We start from the raw sequence: 24,191 nt of genomic DNA on the forward strand, positions 1-24,191 counted from the left end.
AACTTAAAAAACAACAAATAGTCTTGAAGCACCTTAGAGACTAAAAAAACATGTAGATGATAGATGTAGTTTTTGTGGGCACAGCCCACTTTTCAGATGGATGGAGTTATTAAAGATCTAGTTTCTAAGTAAGTAGGGGATGTGGGGGAGGAGAGAAGGAAAAAGAAGAGGGGAAATAAAAGAGGAAAGAGTCAATTAGTGTCCATGCTACATGAAGCTGATAAAGTACTAATTGTTTGGTTGGTTTTTTATGTCCTTAGGATGTGGAATGTAGTGGGCCATCCAACCAATGTCTTTATTCATACCTCTGTGATAGGAATCAAACTTGTAAATGAAGTTACGTTCTAAGGCTTCCCTGTGGAATTGGCTTGTGGAATTGGCCTGAAACAATATGGTGACTTTGAGATCCATTAGTGAGTGCCCGGGCAAGTTAAACTATTCCCCAACAGGTTTCTGTGTTGCCTTTTCAGATATCTGATTTGTGTCCATTAATTCTTTCCTGTAGAGACTGAACAGTTTGGCCAATATACATGGCAGAGGGATATTGCTGGCATTTGATGGCATAGATCACATTAGTGGATGTTCAGTTAAGTGAGCCTCTGATGTGGTGGTTTATGTGGTTAGGTCCTGTGATGAAATCGCTTGTGTAGATGTGTGGAAAGAGTTGGCATCGGGGTTGATTGCAGGGGTGGGGTCCTGGATGAGTACGATGGTGGTGTGTTGTGTGGTTACTGGGAAGAATTAGTTTGAGGATAGGGGATTATCTGAAGGCGAGGATTGGCCTGTCCCCCAAGGCTTGTGAGAGTGAGGGATCATTTTCCAGGATAGGTTGTAGATTGTTGATGATGTGCTCGAAGGGTTTAATTTGTGGGCTGTAGGTGATGACTAGTGGCGTCCTGGTATTTTCTGGGCCTGTCTTGAAGTAGCTGATGTCCGGGGACTCTTCTGGCTGTCAATCTGTTTTTTCACTTCTCCGGGTGGGTATTTCAGTTTTAAGAATGCTCTATATAGATCCTGAAGGTGTTTGTTGCTGTCTGTGGTATTGGAGCAAATCTGGTTGTATCTTAGGGTGTGGCTGTAAACAATAGATTGAGAAATGCATCTTGGATGGACACTAGAGGCATGAAGGTAAGTGTAACGAACGTTAAGTTTCTGGTATAAGGTGGTGGAAATGTGTCTGTCATGTAATTGTATTGTAGGGTCAAGAAAGTGGATCTCTTGTGTGGACTGATCCAGGCTGAGGTTGATAGTGGGGTGGAAGTTGTTGAAATCCTGTGAAATTCTTCAAGTGACAATGGAATGTCACTTGTGCTGGTATCCGCAAGTGGACATAGCTGAGCAATGCAAGGAGAAGAATCACGGGATTGGAAGGGACCTCAAGAAGTCATCTAATCCAGTCCCCTGCCCTCATGGCAGGACTAAGCATTATTTAGACCATCCCTGACAGGTGTTTGACTAACCTGCTCTTAAAAAACCTCCAATGATGGAGATTCCACAACCTCCCTCAGCAATTTATTCTAGTGTTTAACTACCCTGACAAGCAGGAATTTTTTCCTAATGCCCAACCTCAACCTCTCTTGCTGTAGTTTAAGCCCATTGCTTCTTGACCCATTATCAGAGGTTAAGGAGAATAATTTTTTCCCCTCCTTCTTGTAACAACTTTTTTAGGTACTTGAAAACTGCTATCATGTCCCCTTTCAGTCTTCCCTTTTCCAGATTTAACAAACCCATTTTTAAAAAAATCTTGCCTCGAATGCTATGTGTTCTAGACCTTTAATCATTTGTGTTGCTCTTCTCTGGACTTTCTCCAATTTGTCCACATCTTTCCTGAAATGTGGTGCCCAGAACTAGACACAGTACTCCAGCTGAGGCTTAATCAATGCAGAATAGAGTGGAATAATTTCTTCTTGTGTCTTGCTCACAACTTTTCCTTCCAGTCTTATGATTCTGCTTGTTCCTTGAAATGATGGACCTCTTTATCTTTGAGGAAGAAGCAGGGCGAGTTCTCTAGCACTGGGGGAATATAAATTTTGTTTGGGTAAGGAAAGTTGTGTTTGATTAAAAACAAGGGCATTGTATTATCCAATGTTTGCTCATAGCTCGCATCTGAAGGAGAGGAAAGTTCTGGTATAATCTGAGATACCCAATGGCCTCAGAAGTTTTATTGGAGTAGGAGTCAACCCTTCAGCCACATCAAGTACTCTTTTGTCTTCTACTACAATGCTGGGGCCATATAAGTAGGTAGATCAGAAAGACCACTTCTGAACTGGCTAATAGCTGCCTCTTTAAATAATACATTTTAAATTGCCTAGAAATTGCGAAGCATTTTGCCTTTTAAATCTAGGCTAAACTGTTGGCGCCTACAGAGGACAATGAGTCACTCTTCCTTAACGAGTTTTTCTGTGCCTCCCAATTTTCTGCCCAGCAGTGTTGGTTCAAGGCTCTATTTTGCTACCGTTGAGCTTGTTCCTTTCCGTTCCTGCAGCTTCATTTTCTTTCTCGTGCACAAAATAATTCTCAGCAGTCACAGGGGCCAGCTCACCAGCATTTCCTTTCCTCATTGTGGCTTCACAATTGGAGCAATTTGCAGAGCTATAAACACTCGCTGGAATTCTCATTTACTGCCTGCTGCCAATACCATTTGCCCTATTTTCTGACATGCGTAGTGGTGGATAGTTGTCTTAAAAGAGGCAATAGGGTTTTTGCATGAGGAAAGGAGTATATTTTTCTATCCGTCTGTCTCCCAGCTGTGTATTATTCCTTGCAGCAAGGAAGGCATTGACTGATATCAAATAAGCCCAACTTGACCAAACACTGTCAGTTGGGTTGCATTGAAACTTATTCGTATCTGCAGAGAAGCAGCGGTGGTGGGGCTCTACACGAGCTAAAGCAGAGGAGGTTGTAGAAAGCCTTATGTCTAAACACCAAACTGTTCTTCAACCAAAGATCCAAAATAACCATAGTGTGGCAGCACCCCCACCTCACCCCTAGAGAACAGGCACTTTGAGTTGTTTCCTGTAAACATGGGAACTGGAAGCCCCAACCAAGACACCAGATCCCAACCTCCCACTTCCTGAAAGAGGCTGTTTCCTATTTTGGAGGGTTCATCAGGACTCAAGTGGTGCCCAGGGCTTTTGCAGACTTTCAGCACAGGAGTAAATTTCATCCTCAAAGAAAGAGACGCCACAGTAGACAGCCCACAGGAGGTTTCAGGGTTTGGAGAGAGGCAGTGTTGCCTACTGGTTAGAGAACTGGCCTGGGACTCGGGAGACTGACCTGGGTTCTAGTCTGTTTGGCCACTGGCCTGCTGGGCAGTGTTCCCTATGAGCTATGCACTTGGGTTGGCCACTTTGGAGAGATTCAAATGCTGTACAGCTGATTAGCAGAGCACCCATAACTGGCAGCATGTGTATCTATTAGTGGTGCACATCTTCACATGCCTCAGTGCATGTAATGACATTTATTCCACAGATAGATGGAAAAAATTAGAGGGAACATTGATGGGTGAGCTTGGACAAGTCACTTCTTCCTATACCTTAGTTTCCCCATCTGTAACATTGTGCGTATCTCCTTCATAATGTGCTTTGAGCTCTCTTGAAGAAAAGAGCTAGGGTTATTTATTGTTACGTAAAGTTTCTCCACTCCCCTTCCCCCCCCAACAGAAATCTTACCAGATCTGTCCCTGATATTGGCAATATTGTCTGGAATGCTGCAAAAACTGCCCCCATCTGGGGTTTTTGCTTCCACTTTTGGCTTAAACCAGGAACTGCAGAAACATCAAAATGTAAAAATCCCAGTTATGAAAAAAACAAACCAAACTTGTTTTGAATCTCAGAACACTCAGGCTGAGATTGGGCAAAGGTTTGGTTGAGTTCTTCATTGTTCCAAATTGGTGCCTGCAAGCCTCAGAATGTCTACTATGCTCGTGTTCATTAAAGGGAGAAACCTGGTGCGGAACAGAGATACAATTATAGAATACTAGGACTGGAAGGGACCTCGAGAGGTCATCGAGTCCAGTCCCCTGCCCTCATGGCAGGACCAAATACTGACTAGACCATCCCTGATAGACATTTATCTAACCTACTCTTAAATATCTCCAGAGATGGAGACTCCACAACCTCCCTGGGCAATTTATTCCAGTGTTTGACTACCCTGACAGTTAGGAACTTTTTCCTAATGTCCAACCTAAACCTCTCTTGCTGCAGTTTAAGCCCATTGCTTCTTGTTTTATCCTCAGAGGCCAAGATGAACATGTTTTCTCCCTCCTCCTTATGACACCCTTTTAGAGATCAGAAAACTGCTATCATGTCCCCCCTCAATGTTCTCTTTTCTAAACTAAACAAACCCAATTCCTTCAGCCTTCCCTCACAGGTCATGTTCTCTAGACCTTTAATCATTCTTGTTGCTCTTCTCTGGACCCTCTCCAATTTCTCCACATCTTTCTTGAAATGCAGTGCCCAGAACTGAACACAATACTCCAATTGAGGCCTAACCAGCGCATAGTAGAGCGGAAGAATGACTTCTCGTGTCTTGCTCACAACACACCTGTTAATGCATCCCAGAATCATGTTTGCTTTCTTTGCAACAGCATCACACTGCTGACTCATTCAGCTTGTGGTCCACTATGACCCCTAGATACCTTTCTGCCGTACTCCTTCCCAGACAGTCGCTTCCCATTCTGTATGTATGAAACTGACTGTTCCTTCTTAAGTGGAGTACTTTGCATTTTGTCTTTATTAAACTTCATCCTATTTACCTCAGACCATTTCTCCAATTTGTCCAGCTCATTTTGAATTATAACCCTATCCTCCAGATTAGTCGCAACCCCTCCCAGCTTGGTATCATCTGCAAACTTAATAAGCGTTCTTTCTATACCAATATCTAAATTGTTGATGAAGATATTGAACAGAGACTGTCCCAAAACAGACCCCTGCGGAACCCCACTTGTTATGCCTTTCCAGCAGGTTTGTGAACCATTAATAACTACTCTCTGAATACGGTTATCCAGCCAGTTATGCACCCACCTTATAGTAGCCCCATCTAAGTTGTATTTGCCTAGTTTATTGATAAGAATATCATGCGAGACCGTATCAAACACCTAAGTATACCACATCCACTGCTTCTCCCTTATCCACAAGACTCATTATCTTAAAGAAAGCTATCAGATTGGTGTGACATGATTTGTTCTTTACAAATCCATTCTGGCTGTTCCCTATCACCTTGCCACTTTCCAAGTGTTTACAGATGATTTCCTTAATTACCTGCTCCATTATCTTCCCTGGCCCAGAAGTTAAACTAACTGGTCTGTAGTTTCCTGGATTGTTCTTATTTCCCTTTTCATAGATGGGCACTATATTTGCCCTTTTCCAGTCCTCTGGAATCTCTCCTGTCTCCCATGATTTTCCAAAGATGATAGCTAGAGGCTCAGATACCTCCTCTATCAGCTCCTTGAGTATTCTATGATTCATTTCATCAGGCCCTGGTGACTTACAGGCATCTAACTTTTCTAGGTGATTTGTAACTTGTTCTTTTTTTATTTTACCTTCTAAAACTACCCCCTTCCCACTAGCATTCACTATGTTAGGCATTCCTACAGACTTCTCGGTGAAGACCGAAACAAAGAAGTCATTGAGCATCTCTGCCATTTCCAAGTTTCCTGTTACTGTTTCTCCCTCCTCACTGACCAGTGGGGCTGCCCTCTCCTTGGTTTTCCTCTTGCTTCTAATGTATTTATAAAAAGTCTTCTTGTTTCACTTTATTCCCGTAGCTAGTTTGAGCTCATTCTGTGCTTTTGCCTTTCTAATCTTGCCCCTGCATTTCTGTGCTGTTTGCCTATATTCATCCTTTGTAATTTGTCCTACTTTCCATTTTTTATATGACTCCTTTTTTATTTTTAGATCATGCAAGATCTCGTGGTTAAGCCAATGTGGTCTTTTGCCATATTTTCTATCTTTCCGACACATTGGAATAACTTGTTTTTTGGGCCCTTAACAATAACCCTTTGAAAAACTGTCAACTCTCCTCAGTTGTTTTTCCCCTCAGTCTCGATTCCCATGGGACCTTACCTATCAGCTCTCTGAGCTTACCAAAATCCGCCTTCCTGAAATCCATTGTCTCTGTTTTGCTGTTCTCCCTTCTACCCTTCCTTAGAATTGTGAACTCTATGATTTCATGATCACTTTCACCCAAGCTGCCTTCCACTTTCAAATTCTCAACCAGTTCCTCCCTATTTGTTAGGATCAAATCTAGAACAGCTTCCCCCCGGTAGTTTTTTCAACCTTCTGAAATAAAAAGTTGTCTCCAATGCAGTCCAAGAACTGATTGGATAGTCTGTGCCCCGCAGTGTTATTTTCCCAACATACGTCTGGATAGTTGAAGTCCCCCATCACCACCAAATCTTGGGCTTTGGATGATTTTGTTAGTTGTTTAAAAAAAGCCTCATCCACTTCTACCACCTGGGTAGGTGGCCTGTAGTAGACTCCTAGCATGACATCACCCTTGTTTTTACTCCCTTTTAGCCTAACCCAGAGACTCTCAACGCTTCCGTCTCCTATGTCCATCTCCACCTCACTCCAAGTGTGTTCATTTTTAATGTATAAGGCAACACCCCCTCCCTTCTTTCCCTGTCTATCCTTCCTGAGTAAGCTGTACCCTTCTATACAAACATTCCAATCGTGTATGATGCCAACAATGTCATAATTATACTTATTCATTAGCACTTCCACTTCTTCCTGTTTAGTTCCCATACTCCTCGCATTTGTATATAGGCATCTAAGATCCTGATTTGACCTTGCCTCCCAGTTTTGCCCTGACCCCCTTTTCTCTCTGCTATTGTAGCCCACGCTCCCTCCCATTTCCGACCCATCTCCCAGGTTTCCATGTTCTCCACTTACCTGTGGGCTTTGCTCACCTGTCCCCGTCGAACCTAGTTTAAAGCCCTCCTCACTAGGTTAGCCAATCTGTGTCCAAATAGGGTCTTCCCCATCCTCGAAAGGTGGACATCATCTCTGTCCAGCAGTCCTTCCTGGAATAGCATACCATGGTTGAGGAAGCCAACGCCCTCCTGGCGCCACCATCTTCGCAGCCAGGCATTCACCTCCAGGATGCACCTGTCTCTCCCCGGGCCCTTACCTTCAACAGTACATGGGGTAGTAGTCAGAAGGCCAGACAATCCTCGACAATGCCTCCGTAACATCTCAGATACAGGTCCCCGGCAGACAACACCTCCCGAGATGAAATGTCAGGGCGACAGATGGGTGCCTCCATCCCCCTCAGAAGAGAGTCTCCGACCACCACTACCCTACATTTCCTATTTGCAGTGGTGGCAGCAGACCTCCCAGCCTTGGGGGTATGGGACTTCTCCTCCTCCGGTGTAGGGGGTGATTGCTTATCTCCTGTATAAAGAAGAGCATAACGGTTTCCTAGTACCACGGCGGGAGGGTTCGGAGCAGAGGTGGAGCAGTGCCTACTGCCAGAAGTAACCAGCTGCCACTGTCCACCCTGAGCCGTCTCCTCCTCCACCAGTGGTGTATCCACAGTCCTGTGTACCAGGACAGCTACCCCAGCTGTCTCCTCATGAACACGGTCCAGGAATTTCTCATGGATGCGGGTGCTCCTCAACCTAGCCACCTCCTCCTGTAGCTCTGCCACCTGCTGCCTGAGAGATTCCACCAGCAGGCACCTTTTGCACTGTATGATCTCCCCAGCCTGGATATCAATAAGTGGGAATTGCAATCCACAGTCCCTGCAAAACCACACCAGAATCTGGGTAGAGGCATCCTTGCTCAGGTGCTTTGTCTGGCTCTAGAAAACATGAACTATGAAGAAAGACTGAAAGAATTGGGTTTATTTAGTTTGGAAAAGAGAAGACCTAGAGGGGACATGATAGCAGTTCTCAAGTACCTAAAAGGCTGTTTCAAGGAGGAGGGAGAAAAATTGTTCTTCTTGATCTCTGACAATAGGACAAGAAGCAGTCGGTTTAAATTGCATCAAGGGAGATTTAGGTTGGATAGTAGGAAAAACTTCCTAACTGCCCAGGTGGTGAAACAGTGGAATAAATTGCCTAGGGAGGTTGTGGAATCTCTACCACTGGAGATATTTAAGAGCAGGATAGATAGACATCTATCAAGGATGATGTAGATCAGTGGTTGTCAAACTTTTTGGCATCATGCCCCCTTTTCGATTTTTGAAAAACCCTCATTTCCCTTCCCCCACCCCCAAAAATTGCAGCAAAACCTGTTGAGGGGAAAAAAAAAGGAACTGACTGGGGCAGCAAAACTTGATGGGGGGGGGGAAGGCTGGATTGCCTTGCGTGCCCCCCCCCCGGAATTTCTTCAGGCCCCCCCAGTTTGGGAACCCATGTTGTAGATGGTGCTTGGTCCTCCAATGAGGGCAGGAGACTGGACTTGATGACCTCTCAAGGTCCCTTCCAGTTCTAGTGTTCTGTGTGGTTGCCTGCATTAATAGAAGCCCAAATGTTCTTTGAAAGGCAACAGTAAACAAACCCATTGCAGGCGCAAATAGATGTGAGTGCGGGTGTAGATCTGGAGAGGTATTACTACCTGATTCAAGGTTAACATAACTAGGCTGTCTAGTTCTTCTTTGTATGCCTGGTATTTGCAGGTATGTTATTACCTGTGTCACCATAGTGCCCAAAGGTCCCATCTGTAATCAGTACCCCAGGGTGCTGAGTGCTCTACATAAATAGCAAGATGGCCCTTGTTGTCTTGCCAGACCAAAGGTGGATATAATTTTTAAGGCCCCAAAAGGAGGCAGCTTTAGAAAAGAGATGACTAAGGGGGGATATGGTAGAGTTCTATACCATCATAAATGCTATGGAGAAAGTGAATAAGGGAGCGTTATTTACCTTCTTCACATAACACAAGAACCAAGGGTCACCTGATGAAATTAATAGGTAGCAGGTTTAAACCAAACAAAAGGAAGTATTTCTTCACACAATGCTCGGTCAACCAGGGGAACTCCTTGCCAGGGGATGCTGCAATGGTCAAAAGTATAACTGGGTCCAAAAAAGAATGGGATAAGTTCATGGAGGATAGAGCCACCAATGGCTATTATCCAGGTTGGTCAGGGACACAAACCCATGCTCTGGATGCCCTAAACCTCCAGTGTCCAGATCCTGGGACTGGATGACCAGGGATGGATCATTTGATAAGTGCCTATTCTTTTGAAGCCTCTGGCATTGGCTTCTGTCAAAGGCAGGATACTGAGCCAGATAGACTAGTGGTCTGACCCTGGATAGCCATTCTTACGTTCCTGTCTTTTAAAAGCCACACCTGCGGTATTTTTGGCTGCAGGATTTCATTAGTCAGGCTGACCAAAGCAAATGCCAGGTTGTTTTTCCCTAGGGCTTGGCTTGCTTTTGAAGGAAGGTATTCAAGGTATTGTTCCTTTCTGTCTTAATTGTGATAACTTAGGTCAGAGAGCTCACTGAGAAGTGGTGCGGGCCTGAGGAATGTTAATAACTGGCTCTTCAAACTCATGGGGCTGCACGTGTGTTTGTGTGTTTTACTTGGAACAAGGATTTGCAAATTATGCAGAATGCCTCCTTGGAGATCCGTGCACTGCAACCCCCATGAAGCATAACTCCACTGATAAGCCAGTGCCAACAAGATAGGTGCATATTTTTGCCATTGAGCCTTGGAGGAGCAAGCATTGTGCAATGAATGGAAGCATCGACAGCTAAAGATAGGAAAGAAACAGAAGTATTTGGCACATGGACATGCCCAAAGAAAGCGCAGGAATTGGCCGTGAGACTGTCTGTGACAACTATGTAGCAGGGCATACAGTATCGGTGGCACATAGGGTGAACCCCAGAGCATTTCAGCTCAGTGTATAAAACTGACTTAGAAGATTGCCAAGCAACTAAGAGAACAGCTCAAATGTATAACATTTGTCCCAGGCAATTATCACACGGAGTGGCATATAGCCAAAGCCAGCAAGCCTGCTCTAATTGGGCAGGAGCGGTTGAATCTTGGAAGCAAATGTTTTTGCACTGTGTGAGGCCAAGAAAAGTGCAACACGGTTCAGGTAATAATAATAAAAATAATAATAATTAATCATCATAATACATGTTGATGGCATGCCCTCCCATAGTGCTTTTGTCTGAGGATCTCTAAGCATTTTGCAAATGTACGTTAATCCCACTGTCCTCTTGGGATGTATGGAAGTATTATTGTTATTACTCATCTGGCAAGCCACTTAATCTCTCTGGGCTTTAAAGTTCTTGGAGCGAGTTGGTGACAGTGCTGGGAGTAGAACACACGAATCTTGACTCCCAGGTCTAATCACGCTCCTGCCTTTTTTATTCCAATTAATGATGTTACTTCTCTGCCCTCACGGCCAGCCACAGAAACTTAATTGCTCCTTAATATGCGTATTTGTTTTGCCAATTAAAGCCTTGTAGGAGTGAAATATCTTACTGGATTGGGGTCCTGAATGAGGAGAGAGGTATTAGAACCAACAGGTCCTTGTTCCCGAATTAGATTGATTCCTGCAATACAGACTCCGGGGTGTGCCCGAGGTCAGCTTGTGATCAGACAGTCTACCATGTACTATCCAGCCCTCTCAGGCCTGGTCTGGGAAATTGACCCAAATAGCTCCCCGCCTGGAATTTTGTCAGTGTGCTAATTATTCTGGAATAAAGTAGTTTTTATTCTGGAATAGGATCCACATGGGAAGCTATCCTGCCATAGCTATTCCAGTCAGTTTCCCTGGAACAGACAAGCCCTTTACCCTGAAATCATTCTTTCATTTAGTCCTTCATTCACTCCAAGCAGAGAGCTTGCTGTAGAGCAGGGGTTCCCAACCTGGGGTACACATACCCCCAGGGGGTATGAGAATCTTGTCAAGAGGGTACAGGGTAAATAACTAGATTATCCTAATTGAAATATTCCAAAAGTAGTAGTGTTAGTGAAAAAAATTGTGGATTCTAGAGTCTAGAATTTATTTCCTTTCCTATTGAATAGGGGGTATGGGAAGGTTTACTAAAAGCCAAGGAGGTACGAGGACTGAAAAAGGCTGGGAACCCCTGCTGTAGAGTAACCCATGTGGCAGTCTGCATTTGCCACAAGTTCAGACTTGGATTCTACGTCACTCTTAGTGGAGTACCACTTGGTGGAGGCCAGTAACACTGGATTTCTTTCTAGGATTTTATGTGCTTGAGAGCGTCTATACACAGGCAGTCCCCAACTTATGAACAGGTTGAATTCCAAAAGTTCATTTGTAAATTGGTTGTTTGGAACTTGGCACGCATTTTCCCATAGAAACAATATTCTAAATGGTAGTTAAGTTCCCAGCCTAGTCCACAAAAGACTATTTCACCCATAATGTAGCTGAAATATCGTATATTTGCAATGAAAAATATTAGAAATAGTTTTTTATTTAGCTTGAGTGCTGGTGTTTGAGGAAAGGCAAGTTTAATTAGAGGACATTGAGAAGGCAGGTGGAAATTCTGAAGGGGATTTCAGGTTATCCCCTGGCTACCGCTGACTCCCCTACACTGGCTCCAGTAGTCAACCCATTGTCCCCTCTCCCCCAGCAGGCTCTGTGTTAGCTCTGACAGTGCTCGCTGCTGGTTGCATCTGATAGCTCTGAAAGACGATCGTCACAGTGACAATCACGTGTAACCATAATAAAATCCCCCTAAGCTACTGTGGGGTAGGGAAACCAGTTGTATTTGAAACCGAGGCATTATCTGAGCTTAGAGATCAGCGTGACACAGTGGGAGAGCGGTGCATGATAGTTATCCCGACCATTAGAGCACCTTGAGATGCTCCTCCAAGAACGATTTTCCAGTTAAGAATTTCTGCTTTCATAGATTCCCTTTCCCATTCAGCTGCTTCAGAACGTGCAGCTTTAAAATCAGTGGGCAGTGATGCCTAGACAATTTCTATAACGGGGGGGGGCTGCGAGCCATTGAACCAAGCTGTAAACCCAGTGGATGGTGCAAACATTTCCCTCTGTATCAGTGGGCCAGAATCCTAGCTGGGTCAGACTTGCATTGGGAGGTGCTGCCCGTTCGGGTGTGAGGTGCTTTCGTGGAGTTGCAGCCAGCGTGGTTTTGGCCCCACGCATCCATTGTGCCGTGGCATGGAACAGTCTGTGGCATATGCTTGAAAGGAAAGCCCTAAGAATGCTGTATTACAGCTCTGATGAAGGACAAAATGGAACCCAGCGTGTTGGGTTTTCTTTGGGAGCATCATGAATAGTAGTGGCTTATGAAAGCGAAAGCTTGCTAAGCCCTAATGAGAGGCTGGTGCCATACAGGCTTCCCTGCACTCATGGATAGAATAATAGAATCATAGAATAATAGGACTGGAAGGGACCTCAAGAGGTCATCGAGTCCAGCCCCCCGCCCTCAAGGCAGGACCACGCTCCGTCTACACCATCCCTGACAGATGTCTATCTAACCTGTTCTTAAATATCTCCGGAGAGGGAGATTCCACCACCTCCCTTGGCAATTTATTCCAATATTTGACCACCCTGACAGTTAGGAATTTTTTCCTAATGTCCAATCTAAACCTCCCCTGCTGCACTTTAAGCCCATTACTCCTTGTCCTGTCCTCAGAAACCAAGAGGAACAAATTTTCTCCTTCCTCCTTGTGACACCCTTTTAGATATTTGAAAACCGCTATCATGTCCCCCCTTAATCTTCTTTTTTCCAAACTAAACAAGCCCAGTTCTTGAAGCCTGGCTTCATAGGTCATGTTCTCTAAACCTTTAATCATTCTTGTCGCTCTTCTCTGTACCCTTTCCAATTTCTCCACATCTTCCTTGAAATGTGGCGCCCAGAGCTGGACACAGTACTCCAGCTGAGGCCTAACTAGTGCAGAGTAGAGCGGCAGAATGACTTCACGAGTTTTGCTTACAACACACCTGTTGATACAAGCTAGAATCATATTTGCTTTTTTTGCAACAGCATCACACTGTTGACTCATATTCAACTTGTGGTCCACTTTGACCCCTAGATCCCTTTCCGCCATGCTCCTTCCTAGACAGTTGCTTCCCATCTTGTATGTATGGAACTGATTGTTCCTTCCTAAGTGGAGCACTTTGCATTTCTCTTTATTAAACCTCATCCTGTTTACCTCTGACCATTTCTCTAACTTGCTAAGGTCATTTTGAATTATGTCCCTATCCTCCAAAGAAGTTGCAACCCCACCCAGTTTGGTATCATCTGCAAACTTAATAAGCGTACTCTCTATCCCAATATCTAAGTCATTGATGAAGATATTGAACAGTACGGGTCCCAAAACAGACCCTTGCGGAACTCCACTTGTTATCCCTTTCCAGCAGGATTTAGAACCGTTAACAACAACTCTCTGACTACGGTTATCCAGCCAATTATGCACCCACCTTATCGTGGCCCTATCTAAGTTAGTGGCACATCAATACACATCAGGGATTACAGTGATGGGTGGCAATACAGAACCCAAGAGGGAGCCTGAGCTGCAGAAACATCTTGTGTCCTGACCCCGACCACAGTCCTTCCAGTTCCGGTGACTCTCCCGGGCAAATGTAGTCAGCCACGTCTGGTTGTGTGGGGACATTGTGGTGTGGCGAAATATCCAGGCAGTTCTCGTCTGAGACCATTTGTAACCAAGTGCTCAGAGGAGAACAGTCAGTCTGTTAATTTTCTGGCATATAAACTGGCAGAAAATAAAATACATTGCAGAGGGTTCTTAATGCATTTTCATACTTATTAGTTACAGCGACTAATTCTAGATGTGTTAAAGAGATGAAGTTGAGTGATATAAAAATCACAGACATTTCCGTAACAGAACAGCTCAGTGATCTATCTGGACTTGTTCTTTCTGTCTGTCTATCCATCACACTTCTAAGGTATTTTATCATCACGGTGTCTACGCATGAACGGTGTCTCTGGCAGTGACTAATGCCACCTCCTGCATGGAACTGAAAATTCTCCTAAATTACACGTAATTCTGCACTAGTGGGTCAAGGGGGTCAAGTTCTTCTTGACCTGCAGCTGGTGATCCCTCTGCTGCCTGAAGATTAATTGCTCTTGCAGTTTTCAGCCCATTTAGTGTTACAGCAGATGCTATTCTTAATCCTATAAATGTTGGGTATAATATCAACCTAGAGGTTTTGGTGCTAGCTGCATCCAACTCTCTGTGGCCTCACAAGAGCATGGAAAAGGGATCACAGAGGAAACCACAGCGTCGTCTTCTCCCAAGAACATACCCGCGCAGCAAATAGGGACGAGATTGGCTCTGTCTAGAGTGGAAAATGAAAAACTGGGCAGTGAGCATGCTGGGATAGGGCGGTACAGAATGCAGAGAAGGGGTGTGACAGCAAAGGCTGGGAGCAATTCCAAGGAACTTAGACAAGTGAATAATTCCAAGTAACTTAGACAACTAGAGCCCTGCGTGGATACAAAATTTGAGCCGTGGATATCCACATCCATGCCCACGGATGCAGATATAAGTAGATATCTGTGGATTTGCAGGGCCCTAGTAATGACACCGACTCCCTTGGCCCACTGTTGCCTCACTGTGTCTCTGCATTGTGCTTGATCGGTGTTTAATGAAACTCTCTCTATTGTTCACAGGCGACTACTTTGGCATCCTGAAGGAGGAGAAGGTGACAAGTTTCCCATTTAATGTAATGGACAATCCCATGTACTGGGGCAGCACTGCCTGCTATCTAGGCTGGTCCATCATGTGAGTACAGCTCTGGGCAGGCCTGGGCCACATATGCTGGTCACTCATTGTTCCCTAGAGTCAATGGCCATGTTCGCGGTGTCTGAGGGCCGATCTGGTGACATGCTGGCCGGGTGAGCTGGGAAGGGCATTTGCCCCTTTGTGGGATCTGGCCCATAAGTGCCACTAGGTGGCTATATGCTGCTTGGAGTGTAGGTGAAATTCTGCCTTGCCACTGATACTGGGGAAGGATGGGAGGACTGGAGCCTCTGTCACCCTGGCCAGAAGCAGGGAAGGGCTGGGAAGTCCACTGCATCAATGCCCCACACGTTACATCCTTGGAGTTCCAAGCTGTCAAACCTAGATGATGTAGGAGGCAGCAAGCAGTAGCGAGGCCTGCAGCATGGTCCTCTGAAAAACCATGAGGAGACTTGCCTGGAGCCCCCCTGGCTTGCACTGTGGAACGGACAGCAGCGTTTCTACCAGGCGTACCACTGGACTATCTCAGGAGACGGAAAACTCCTATAGGGTGGGGCTGTCCTGTAGGCAGCTCTAGGCATTGTGGCCCACCCCTAGGGGGAGACATGAGCACTCAGGTGAGGCGGGTGCATTGCATATGCAAGTAGTGGAACTAATTACTGATCCGGTTTTGTGGAGAGATGTGGAGGTGCCTCATTAATGTTACTCCCAACATCTTGTAGAGGTGGCAACGGTAAAAACTTACAATGGAAGTTATCTAAATGGTCTGAACTTGGGGGTGATCTGGCAGTGAAAGGAAAGTGCCATGCACCCTAGCTACGTTCACAAAAATCACTCCCAGCCCTCGGGTATATTTAGCTCCACATTCCAGAAAGACGAAACCTTGGCATCTGATCTTCTGCAGCGCGGAGTCCTTTGGCAGATGCTGCAGCATGGAAAAAAAATCAACATTTAGGGCCAAATTTATTCCTGGTGTAGCTTCACAATCGCCAAGCGATGGACAGAGAATCCGTCTGGTCCAATAATTATTTGCCTTCAGAAAAAGACTGGAGGACTGTGGGAACCTTGCAAGAACAGATTCCTTGAGGGCATATCAAAGTTTTAATAGACTGATCAGGAGGAAAAAAGGAAGAATTTGTATTCTGGCAATTCATGAGCAATATGCTCTAGGTTGGAAGTGGTTTTCATGTGATATCGTGTTTAATTTTAAAAACGAGTTGTCTTTTTTGGCACCTTAGAGACTAAAAAAAATATATAGTGGGCAAAACCCACTTCATTAGATGAGCTGGAGTGGAAAATTTAGTTGCCCAGTAACACACAACAAGATTACATTGGGAACTTGGATCCATACAACATTACAAGGTATTTTCTTGTTTGTTACTGTACTCACCACACAGGAGTACTACACAACAGAAACTGGGGTGATATTATGATTATATGAAGCCCTGTTTCTTCATTTTCTGCCTTTAATGTATATTGCACTGGCGTCACTGAGACACAAGTCTTCTCCCCTCTCTACAGTGTGCTCCTTATTGTACGTTCTACACTTAGACTGCCCGTTGATGTCAGGGAGAACTCTGCCCAGATGGGCTGATCCCACTCCTGTTGAAATGGATGGGAGCTGGTTTGGGCTTCTAGAGTGAAGATGGTCAGTGGGGTCTCCCTCCGCAGGTGATGCTGTGGGAATGTGGCTGAGAGCTCCGTATACGGCAGGGGTGTCCAAACTTTTTTCAAAGAGGGCCAGATTTGATGAAGTGAACATGCGTGAGAGTCGACCATTTTGCCTAACATTCTTTGAACCATTAAAATTAAATGCAAATTAACTATTTTATGCAAAGTTTATTGCAAACGGCATACTTTTCATTTCGTCACATGGATGACAAATCTAAACAGGTGTTAAATCACTTTGCCTTTCATATCTGAAGGCCAGATGAAAAAAAAATCCAGGAAGCTGAAATATTTGTCAGGAACATTGTAAAGTACATTACATATTATTGGTAATAAAGGTTGTCTGTCAACTTTTAAGTTCAAAAAATATGAACAGGAACATAACACCAAGTATACATGTTGTGTCCAAATATATTTATAACTGATTTAGACCAAATGACATTAACTGAGATTTTACAATGTATTCATCTCAATACATATGGATTCGTTGGGGGCCATAAAAGATAGATATTGCCAAATTACCTGTGGGGCCGTATTAAACCGGAACACGGGCCGCAATTGGCCCGCGGGCCGGACTTTGGACATGCCTGGTATACGGGATCAGCACACATAATGCAGTGGAAATGATGTTGGCAAGAGCTCACAGTGGGGACCGGTGCAGGAGGTGTCACCCTGGTAGGTGCTCCTATAGCAGGAGACAATCCAGGAGGCCACTGATGGGGGCAGCACATGCAAAGGATGGAAGGGAGAGCCATGTGGCTGAGTCGGGAGGAGAACTCAGCTCTATGAGTTGTAAAGAGTCTTTTTTTAAATCACCTGCAACATTTCCTAGTCTCTTCGGAAATGAATCCGGCTTTGCAGAACGACTGCAGCCCCAGCACCATCTCCAGGGTCCCCTGTCAGAAGCAGAGAGCAGTCTCGTGTTTTCTGTATGTTGCTTAGCTTGTGTCTCGACACTATAGACCCCAATTCTCTAGTTACGTAAATGCTTCAGTTAGGCAGCATGAGCAGTCCCCTGCTAAGTGAAATGGTCTGAAGTAAACAGGATGAAGTTTAATGAAGACAAATGCAAAGTGCTCTACTTGGGAAGGAACGATCAGTTTCACACATACAGAATGGGAAGCGACTGTCTGGGAAGGAGTACGGCAGAAAGGGATCTAGGGGATATAGTGGACCAAAAGCTGAATATGAGTCAGCAGTGTGATGCTATTGCAAAAAAAGCAAACATGATTCTGGGATGCATTAACAGGAGTGTTGTGAGCAAGACATGAGAAGTCATTATTCCGCTCTACTCTGCGCTGATTAGGCCTCAGTTGGAGGAGGTGAAATAAAGAGGTGAAGAAATTGGAGAAGGTCCAGAGAAGAGCAACAAGAACGATTAAAGGTCTAGAGAACAACCTATGGAGGAATACTGAAAGAACTGGGCTTGTTTAGTTTGGAAAAGAGAAGATTGAGAGGGGACATAATAGCGGTTTTCAGGTATTTAAAAGGGTGTCACAAGGAGGAGGGAGAAAACTTATTCTTCCTGGCCTCTGAGGATAGAACAAGAAGCAATGGGCTTAAACTGCAGCAAGGGAGGTTTAGTTGGATATTAGGAAAAAGTTCCTAACTGTCAGGGTAGTCAAACACTGGAATAAATTGCCCAGGGAGGTTGTGGAATCCCCATCTCTGGAGATATTTAAGAGTAAGTTAGATAAATGTCTATCAGGAATGGTTTAGACAGTATTTGGTCCTGCCATGAGAGCAGGGGACTGGACACAATGACCTCTCGAGATCTCTTCCAGTCCTAGTATTCTATGATTCTAAGTGATAGCCGCAGTTTGTGAGAGGGCTGTGTGAAAAAGCTGCCGCTATACAGGCAGTCCCCGACTTACGCGGATCCGACTTATGTCGGATCCGCACTTACGAACGGGGTTTTCTCGCCCCGGAGGTCGGGGCGAGAAAGCCCCGTTCGTAAGCTGCTCCGGTGCCCCTGGTCTGCTGGAGACCGTCTCCAGCAGACCAGGGGCACCGGGCGGGTTCCCGCGCTTCTGAGGCTTTGCCAGAGCAAAGCCTCAGAAACGCGGGGAACCGCCGCTGCTGCCACTTCAGTCTGGGTGCCTGTGGTCTGCTAGGGACCGTCCCCAGCAGACCACAGGCACCCGGACTGAAGCTGCAGCCGGGTCCCGCGCCTCTGAGGCTTTGCCAGAGCAAAACCTCAGAGGCGCGGCACCCCGCTGCCGCTGCGGCTCTGCTCCCCGTGTCCCTGGTCTGCTGGGGGGGGGGGGGGCGCAGCTAGTGTGCTCTCCCCCCCCCCCCCCAGCAGACCAGGATTTTGTTTTGGACTCTGGAGCAGAGCAGCTGGGCCGCTGCCGATTGGTCCTGCAGCGCCGCTCTGGGCACTACTGGACCAACCCGGCAGCACCCCAGCTGCTCTGCCCCAGGACCTGATTCAGCCGCTGCTGGTCAGTTTCAGCAGCGGCTGAATCAGGACGCCTGGGGCAGAGCAGATGGGGTGCTGCTGGGTTGGTCCAGTAGCACCGAGCGCAACCCAGTAGCGCCCCAGCTGTTCTGCCCCAGGCGTCCCAAGTCAGCTTCTGCTGAAACTGACCAGCGCTGACTACAGGAAGCCCCAGGCAGAGTTGCTCTGCCCCGGGCTTCCTGGAATCAGCTGCTGATCAGTTTCAGCAGCAGCTGACTTGGGGACGCCTGGGGTTCTTAAGTTGATTCTGTATGTAAGTCAGAACTGGCGGTCAGTTTCAGCAGTGTCTGAATCTGGACGCCAGTTCCGACTTACATACAGATTCAACTTAAGAACAAACCTACAGTCCCTATCTTGTACGTAACCCGGGGACTGCCTGTATATGATGTATTTGGGGAGGAAGGAATGAAAATAATTGCTTTTTGTGTGTGTCAGGCCTTCAGAATCTGAGTGTTATTAAGGGCAGAGGGAGACCCCCTAAAAATATTCTGTAGTGGTTAATTATCCCATTGTATGTTCTTGAAAAGGTAGCCCAGCAGATCCTGAAGGCTAAGGGCTGGATCGTACATGCAGAGTGCGTCACGTAGGACAGACTGTTTATGAGTGCCAGAGTTGTGTCTGGTTTTACGAGGTGTGTAGTGAGTGAAGGTCCATGCCTCTTCCAGTCCTTAATTCTTCTTCAATTCCTTAATTCCGAGAAAGCGACAGTACCCGGTCGTATGACGCATCCTCTCCTCCCACTTGCCTTCTCAGTTACAATTTCTGCTCTTTTAATTAGCCGCTAAATGGGAATGATGAGCTCCTGATGCTTTGCAATGCTTCTCCAGAAAATAAAGATGGATAAGGCACCAGAGCTAGGAAGTGTATCCTAGCCGAGTAAATGGAAGCAGGCACAGGACAGAGTGCTGTGGGTGGAGGCTTTTAAAGCTGGCACCTGGAATCTCTCTGAAGGCTAGGAAAATGGCAGACGAGATCCGCATAGATCCAAAGAGGAGCCTAGCAAGGTGGCAGCAGTTACTAGGCCTGTTAGTGGGGCGCGTGCTAAATTATGTCTCCCAATCAAATGGAAACCATTTCAGAGGAACGTGGAGGCGTGAGCCGTCAGTTAACCCAATGGACTCCTCGGGGCATTTGAAGTCCAAATAGAATTAACACTCCAAAGAGGCAGGATGACAGGCCCCGTGTCCCTTTCTGTGCTTGTTGAGGATTTAGTGGATGATTTCAAAGCAGCTTCAGATCTGTAGTGCTCTGTGTAAGCAAAATGCACATGCCTGCCAGGTAGGGTGCCCAGACAGTGTGAAAAATGAAGGGATGCAGGATAATAGACATGTATATAAGACAAAGCCCCGAATATTTGGACTCTCTCTCTAAAATCAGGACATCTGGTCAAGTTAGAATCCTAGGGTTAGACGAGACCTCAGGATTGAGTCCAACCCCCTGCCCAAAGCAGGACCGACCCCAACTCAATCATCCCAGCCAGGGCTTTGTCAAGCCGGGGCTTAAAAACCTATAGGGATGGAGATTCCACCCCCTCCCTAGAGAACCCAACCCAGCGCTTCCCCACCATCCTAGGGAAATCGTTTTTCCTAATAGCCAACCTCGACCTCCCCCTCTGCAGCTTGAGCCCATTGCTCCTCGTTCTGTCATCACTGAGAACAGCCTCTCCCCATCCTCTTTGGAACCTCCCTTCAGGAAGTTGAAGGCTGCCATCAAATTACCATCAGGCTGTTTGAAATGCAGCCATCTGATGTGCACATGCATGTGAAAGACTTTGCACGTACAAATGGGTACACATGAATAACTTGCTTGCAGAAGTGGAGCAGCTGGGGAGATTTGGCCCTTTGAGTACCAATGAAACAAAACTTTGCAGAAAACTGAAGGATGAGGGCAAAACGCACTGTACAAGCATCACCTCTGTTTTGTGCTGGTTATGGTGTCTCTGAAAACGTACAAACCCACTGCATGAAATACAGCTGACTTCAACATAGGAAGGGTTAGGGTTATCCTCTGTCTTTTTTTACGTATGCAGACTAGGCCATCTTTGAATTGTTCTCCTTTATGACCTCCGTTCAAGGTGTTGAGGTATCAGGTTGCTATGCAAGAGGAGCAGTGCTTAGAGGCCAAATGAAGAGCAGGGCTCCATTGTATGAGGGACTGTACTGAGTCAGACCAAGGCCTGATCCCCAAAAGCTTTCAATCTAAATTAACACAACCTGCAAAGAGTGGGAGGTGGAAACAGGCAAAGAGAAGACCGGTGATTCCCCAAGATCCTGCCGCAGAGCTGAAAAGAGAGACCTCCCCTCTCCGCCCCCCAAATCTTCCGAATCCCGGTCAGAGCCCCAGTCGCTGTACTATACTGCCTCTCTGAGCTCGCTCTTCAATTGCAGTGCAAACTGACTTTCCCTGGGGTGTGGGAATTGGGCTCTGTGACATGGAGCCGGGCAGGAGCTGATTTCCCCTCCTGCAAATGAATTTGTTATTTCTAAACTTTTTCCTCTTCCACGTTGGGGCAAAACTGAGGCATCCGGACATTTTCCATGGAGAGAGACACCCTAGAACCCGCTGTTTATTCGGTCACTCACCTGAATGATGGGACACCTGCTCTTGAACCTGGAGCTCCCCTGTACCAAATAAGTGCCCTAACACTGGGCTATTGGCTGATCTGGGGTTTGGACTAGAAATACCATTTTGGACTCCCAAAAACTCATACAGTCCTGCACCAAGGTTTGGTTTGGACAAACTGGCCTTTTCCAGCACCCGTTTTGTCAAAAAAAAAAATCTCACCAGCTCTACTTAGACTCCTCAGCCGGCCTGCTGAGATGGGTAATTGTTGGCATTTCGTTCCCTTTCTCTCAGGCAGAGGTTTGGGTTGAGAGTAGTTACCGGCCTCATTTTTCTAAACACATTCTCTTGCCAGCCAGGCTATAGGCACTACAGTAAAACACCATTCCCCCTCTTCCTCCCCCCAGCTTGGGGCAATGTAGGTTATTATGGGCACTGTCAGCATGGGCAGAAGGACCAGACAAGATTAGTTGATCTGTCCAATCTTGCGTTGTTCTAGCAGAGTTCAGCGATACAAGAGGTAGAGGCTGATTTTCCCTGGATCCCTAAGCAGACATGACCGGCATGTGGCTGAACCGGGCTGTTTTCACATGAACATAGACTGCAGTGCCTGGAGGTAGAACTCTCACTTCAGTCCCAGTTACAAAAGATTGGAGGCCAGCCAGCAGTTGCTTTCCCTCTCTACAAAACTAGTTAAAGAAAACTAGCAGCAGCCAGCCAGTTCTCCATAAGAGGGGGCTCTGTGGCCTTTCTTTGGGGAGAATAGAATGCACAGTGCACAGGGTCTGTCCGGGGTTGTACATGGTATCGGAGTGCCACGGCTGTTCTGTTTGCATACCGTCTGGATAGCCTCCACGTATGGCTAATACATACAGGCCACTGTTAACCCTACAGAACTGCAGGGAAGTCTCTGTTCCTGCACGGTGTTGCAGCTATCACAAACTTTACTGCCCTCTGGACCGCTCCGCCCAGCCTTCCTCCTGGAATAATGGGTCTCGTTCGGGAGGCAGCTGAAACTCAGCATGAGGAAAGGGGTCAGCATCTGGCCCAGACTTTCTGAATTCAGCCACTGGGGCAACAGGTGTTTAGTTTTCCCCGAAAGAGCAGTAGGACGGGGAGGAAGCCAGTCGGGATTGCATGGGGAAGCTTGTTCTCTGATTTGCCACGCATTCACAGAGCTGAGTGTGAGGCTGTTCAGTGTCTTTTTGCCTAAATGAGGGGTAGGGAACCTCTAGGCCCACAAACAAGTGAGAAACAAAAACAAAACAACCTCTCCCCTCCTCCCCCCCATGGCCTGGCCTCTTGGACTCCAGCTGTGGGGAAGAGAGGGGCGCTGAATCTCAGGGCTTCCCCCCCTCCCCCGACTAGATTAACTCCTTTGGGGACTTGGGGCTAGTAGATGTTGTGGGGCACCTCTAGACTGTGGGGGGGGGGAGGTTGAGGGGTTTGTGTAGGGTCTGGGCAGGAGGTAGGGTGCAGGAGTGGTCTGGGTCTGAGGACGCAGGGGCTGGGTAGGAGGCTGGGAGCAGGAGGGAGGCAGGCGATTGGGGTGCTTAATTGGCGCAGCTCCCGAGGGCACAGGTGGCACCTCACTGCTCTCTGCTTGCAGGCACCGCCCCCCAACACTCCCATGGGTCGCAATTCTTGGCCAGTGGGAGCGACAGTGTTGGAGCCTGCAAGCAAGCACAAGGGCAGAACTTCCCTCCGCTGCCATTCCCCCAGCTGGCGGGGAGGGGGAACAGCATCGCCACCTCCTCCCAACGGCTGCTCGTGGGAGTGGGGGGGAACCGAGCCTCACTTGCCAGATCAAGACAAGCCGTGGGTCAGATCTGGCCTGTGGACCATCCCTGGCCTAAGCCCTCTGGTTTACAGGGGGATCAGTGTCTCTCAGTCTGTTACTACAGCTTTGGGCACTGCTATTACCGCTGGGAAGGATACTCAGAGGATATTCGTTACTAGTGTTCCTACTTCCAGAGGCCACTGTTCCCCTGGAAAAAGAAAGCCTGGGATTATCTCGATTTGCTGAGAGCGCGAAGCCATGCCACGTGGCGGGCAGGCATGAACCATTAATTGCTCAGAAGTAGCAAGAAGCAGTCCGAGAAAAGCTGCTTTTCCACTAGAAACAGAAACGTGTTGCTCCACTGATTGGCTTCTTTCCCAAACCAGCTCTTTTCCCCCGTTAGCTCAGCAAGATCAAAATTAGGTCCAGCCCATGAGAAATAGCAAGTTTGAATTTCAAACTCTGATTTTTTGCTCCTTTAATGTTCATGCTATCTGCTTGGAGCTTGCTTATACCTTCCTGTCAGCTGCTAATGTGTCTTGCTCATTAGATAGCAGGCTGGAGTTCTCTGTATCTATGCGCTGAGGTAGGGGTGCGAATCCCCTAACCAAGTATAAATAGCAGCGTAGCACAGTAGCACGAAGAACAGACGTGGAGGCATGTCTGAGCTGGGCTGAGTTCTTACCCACTGGCTTCTGATAAGTTATTATTTCTATTACACACCTAACAGCCCAGCAGACTGAAATCCTTATCACAGGCACAATAGGCTAGGGGAAGCCATGTTAGACTGTATCTGCAAAAACAACAACGAGTCCAATGGCATCTTAAACATTCACAGATTTATTTGGGCATAAGTGGGTGTGTTGTGAGCAAGACACAAGAAGTCATTCTTCCACCCTATGCTGCACTGATTAGCCCTTAATTAGAGTATTGTGTCCAGTTGTGGGTGCCACATTTCAAGAAAGAGGTGGAGAAATTGGAGAAAGTCCAGAGGAGAGCAACAAGAATGATTAAAGGTCTAGAGAACAACCTATGAAGAAAGACTGAAAGAACTGGGCTTGTT

General features: G+C 46.6%; 1 protein-coding gene across 7 annotated transcripts in view; it reads left to right on the forward strand.

Annotated features, from left to right (window-relative positions):
* PEMT (phosphatidylethanolamine N-methyltransferase) overlaps window positions 1-24,191 on the forward strand; it is a 136,711-nt gene that overhangs the window by 95,762 nt on the left and 16,758 nt on the right. For all 7 annotated transcript variants that reach the window (XM_075899750.2, XM_075899752.2, XM_075899751.2 and 4 more), the window contains one exon: window positions 14,588-14,699. In XM_075899750.2, the coding sequence (XP_075755865.1) occupies window positions 14,588-14,699 (112 nt within the window). The remainder of the gene's footprint in view (window positions 1-14,587; window positions 14,700-24,191) is intronic.

Source organism: Pelodiscus sinensis, chromosome 15 (assembly GCF_052426305.1).
Source record: "Pelodiscus sinensis isolate ZL-2025 chromosome 15, ASM5242630v1, whole genome shotgun sequence".
Classification (NCBI taxonomy): domain Eukaryota; kingdom Metazoa; phylum Chordata; order Testudines; family Trionychidae; genus Pelodiscus; species Pelodiscus sinensis.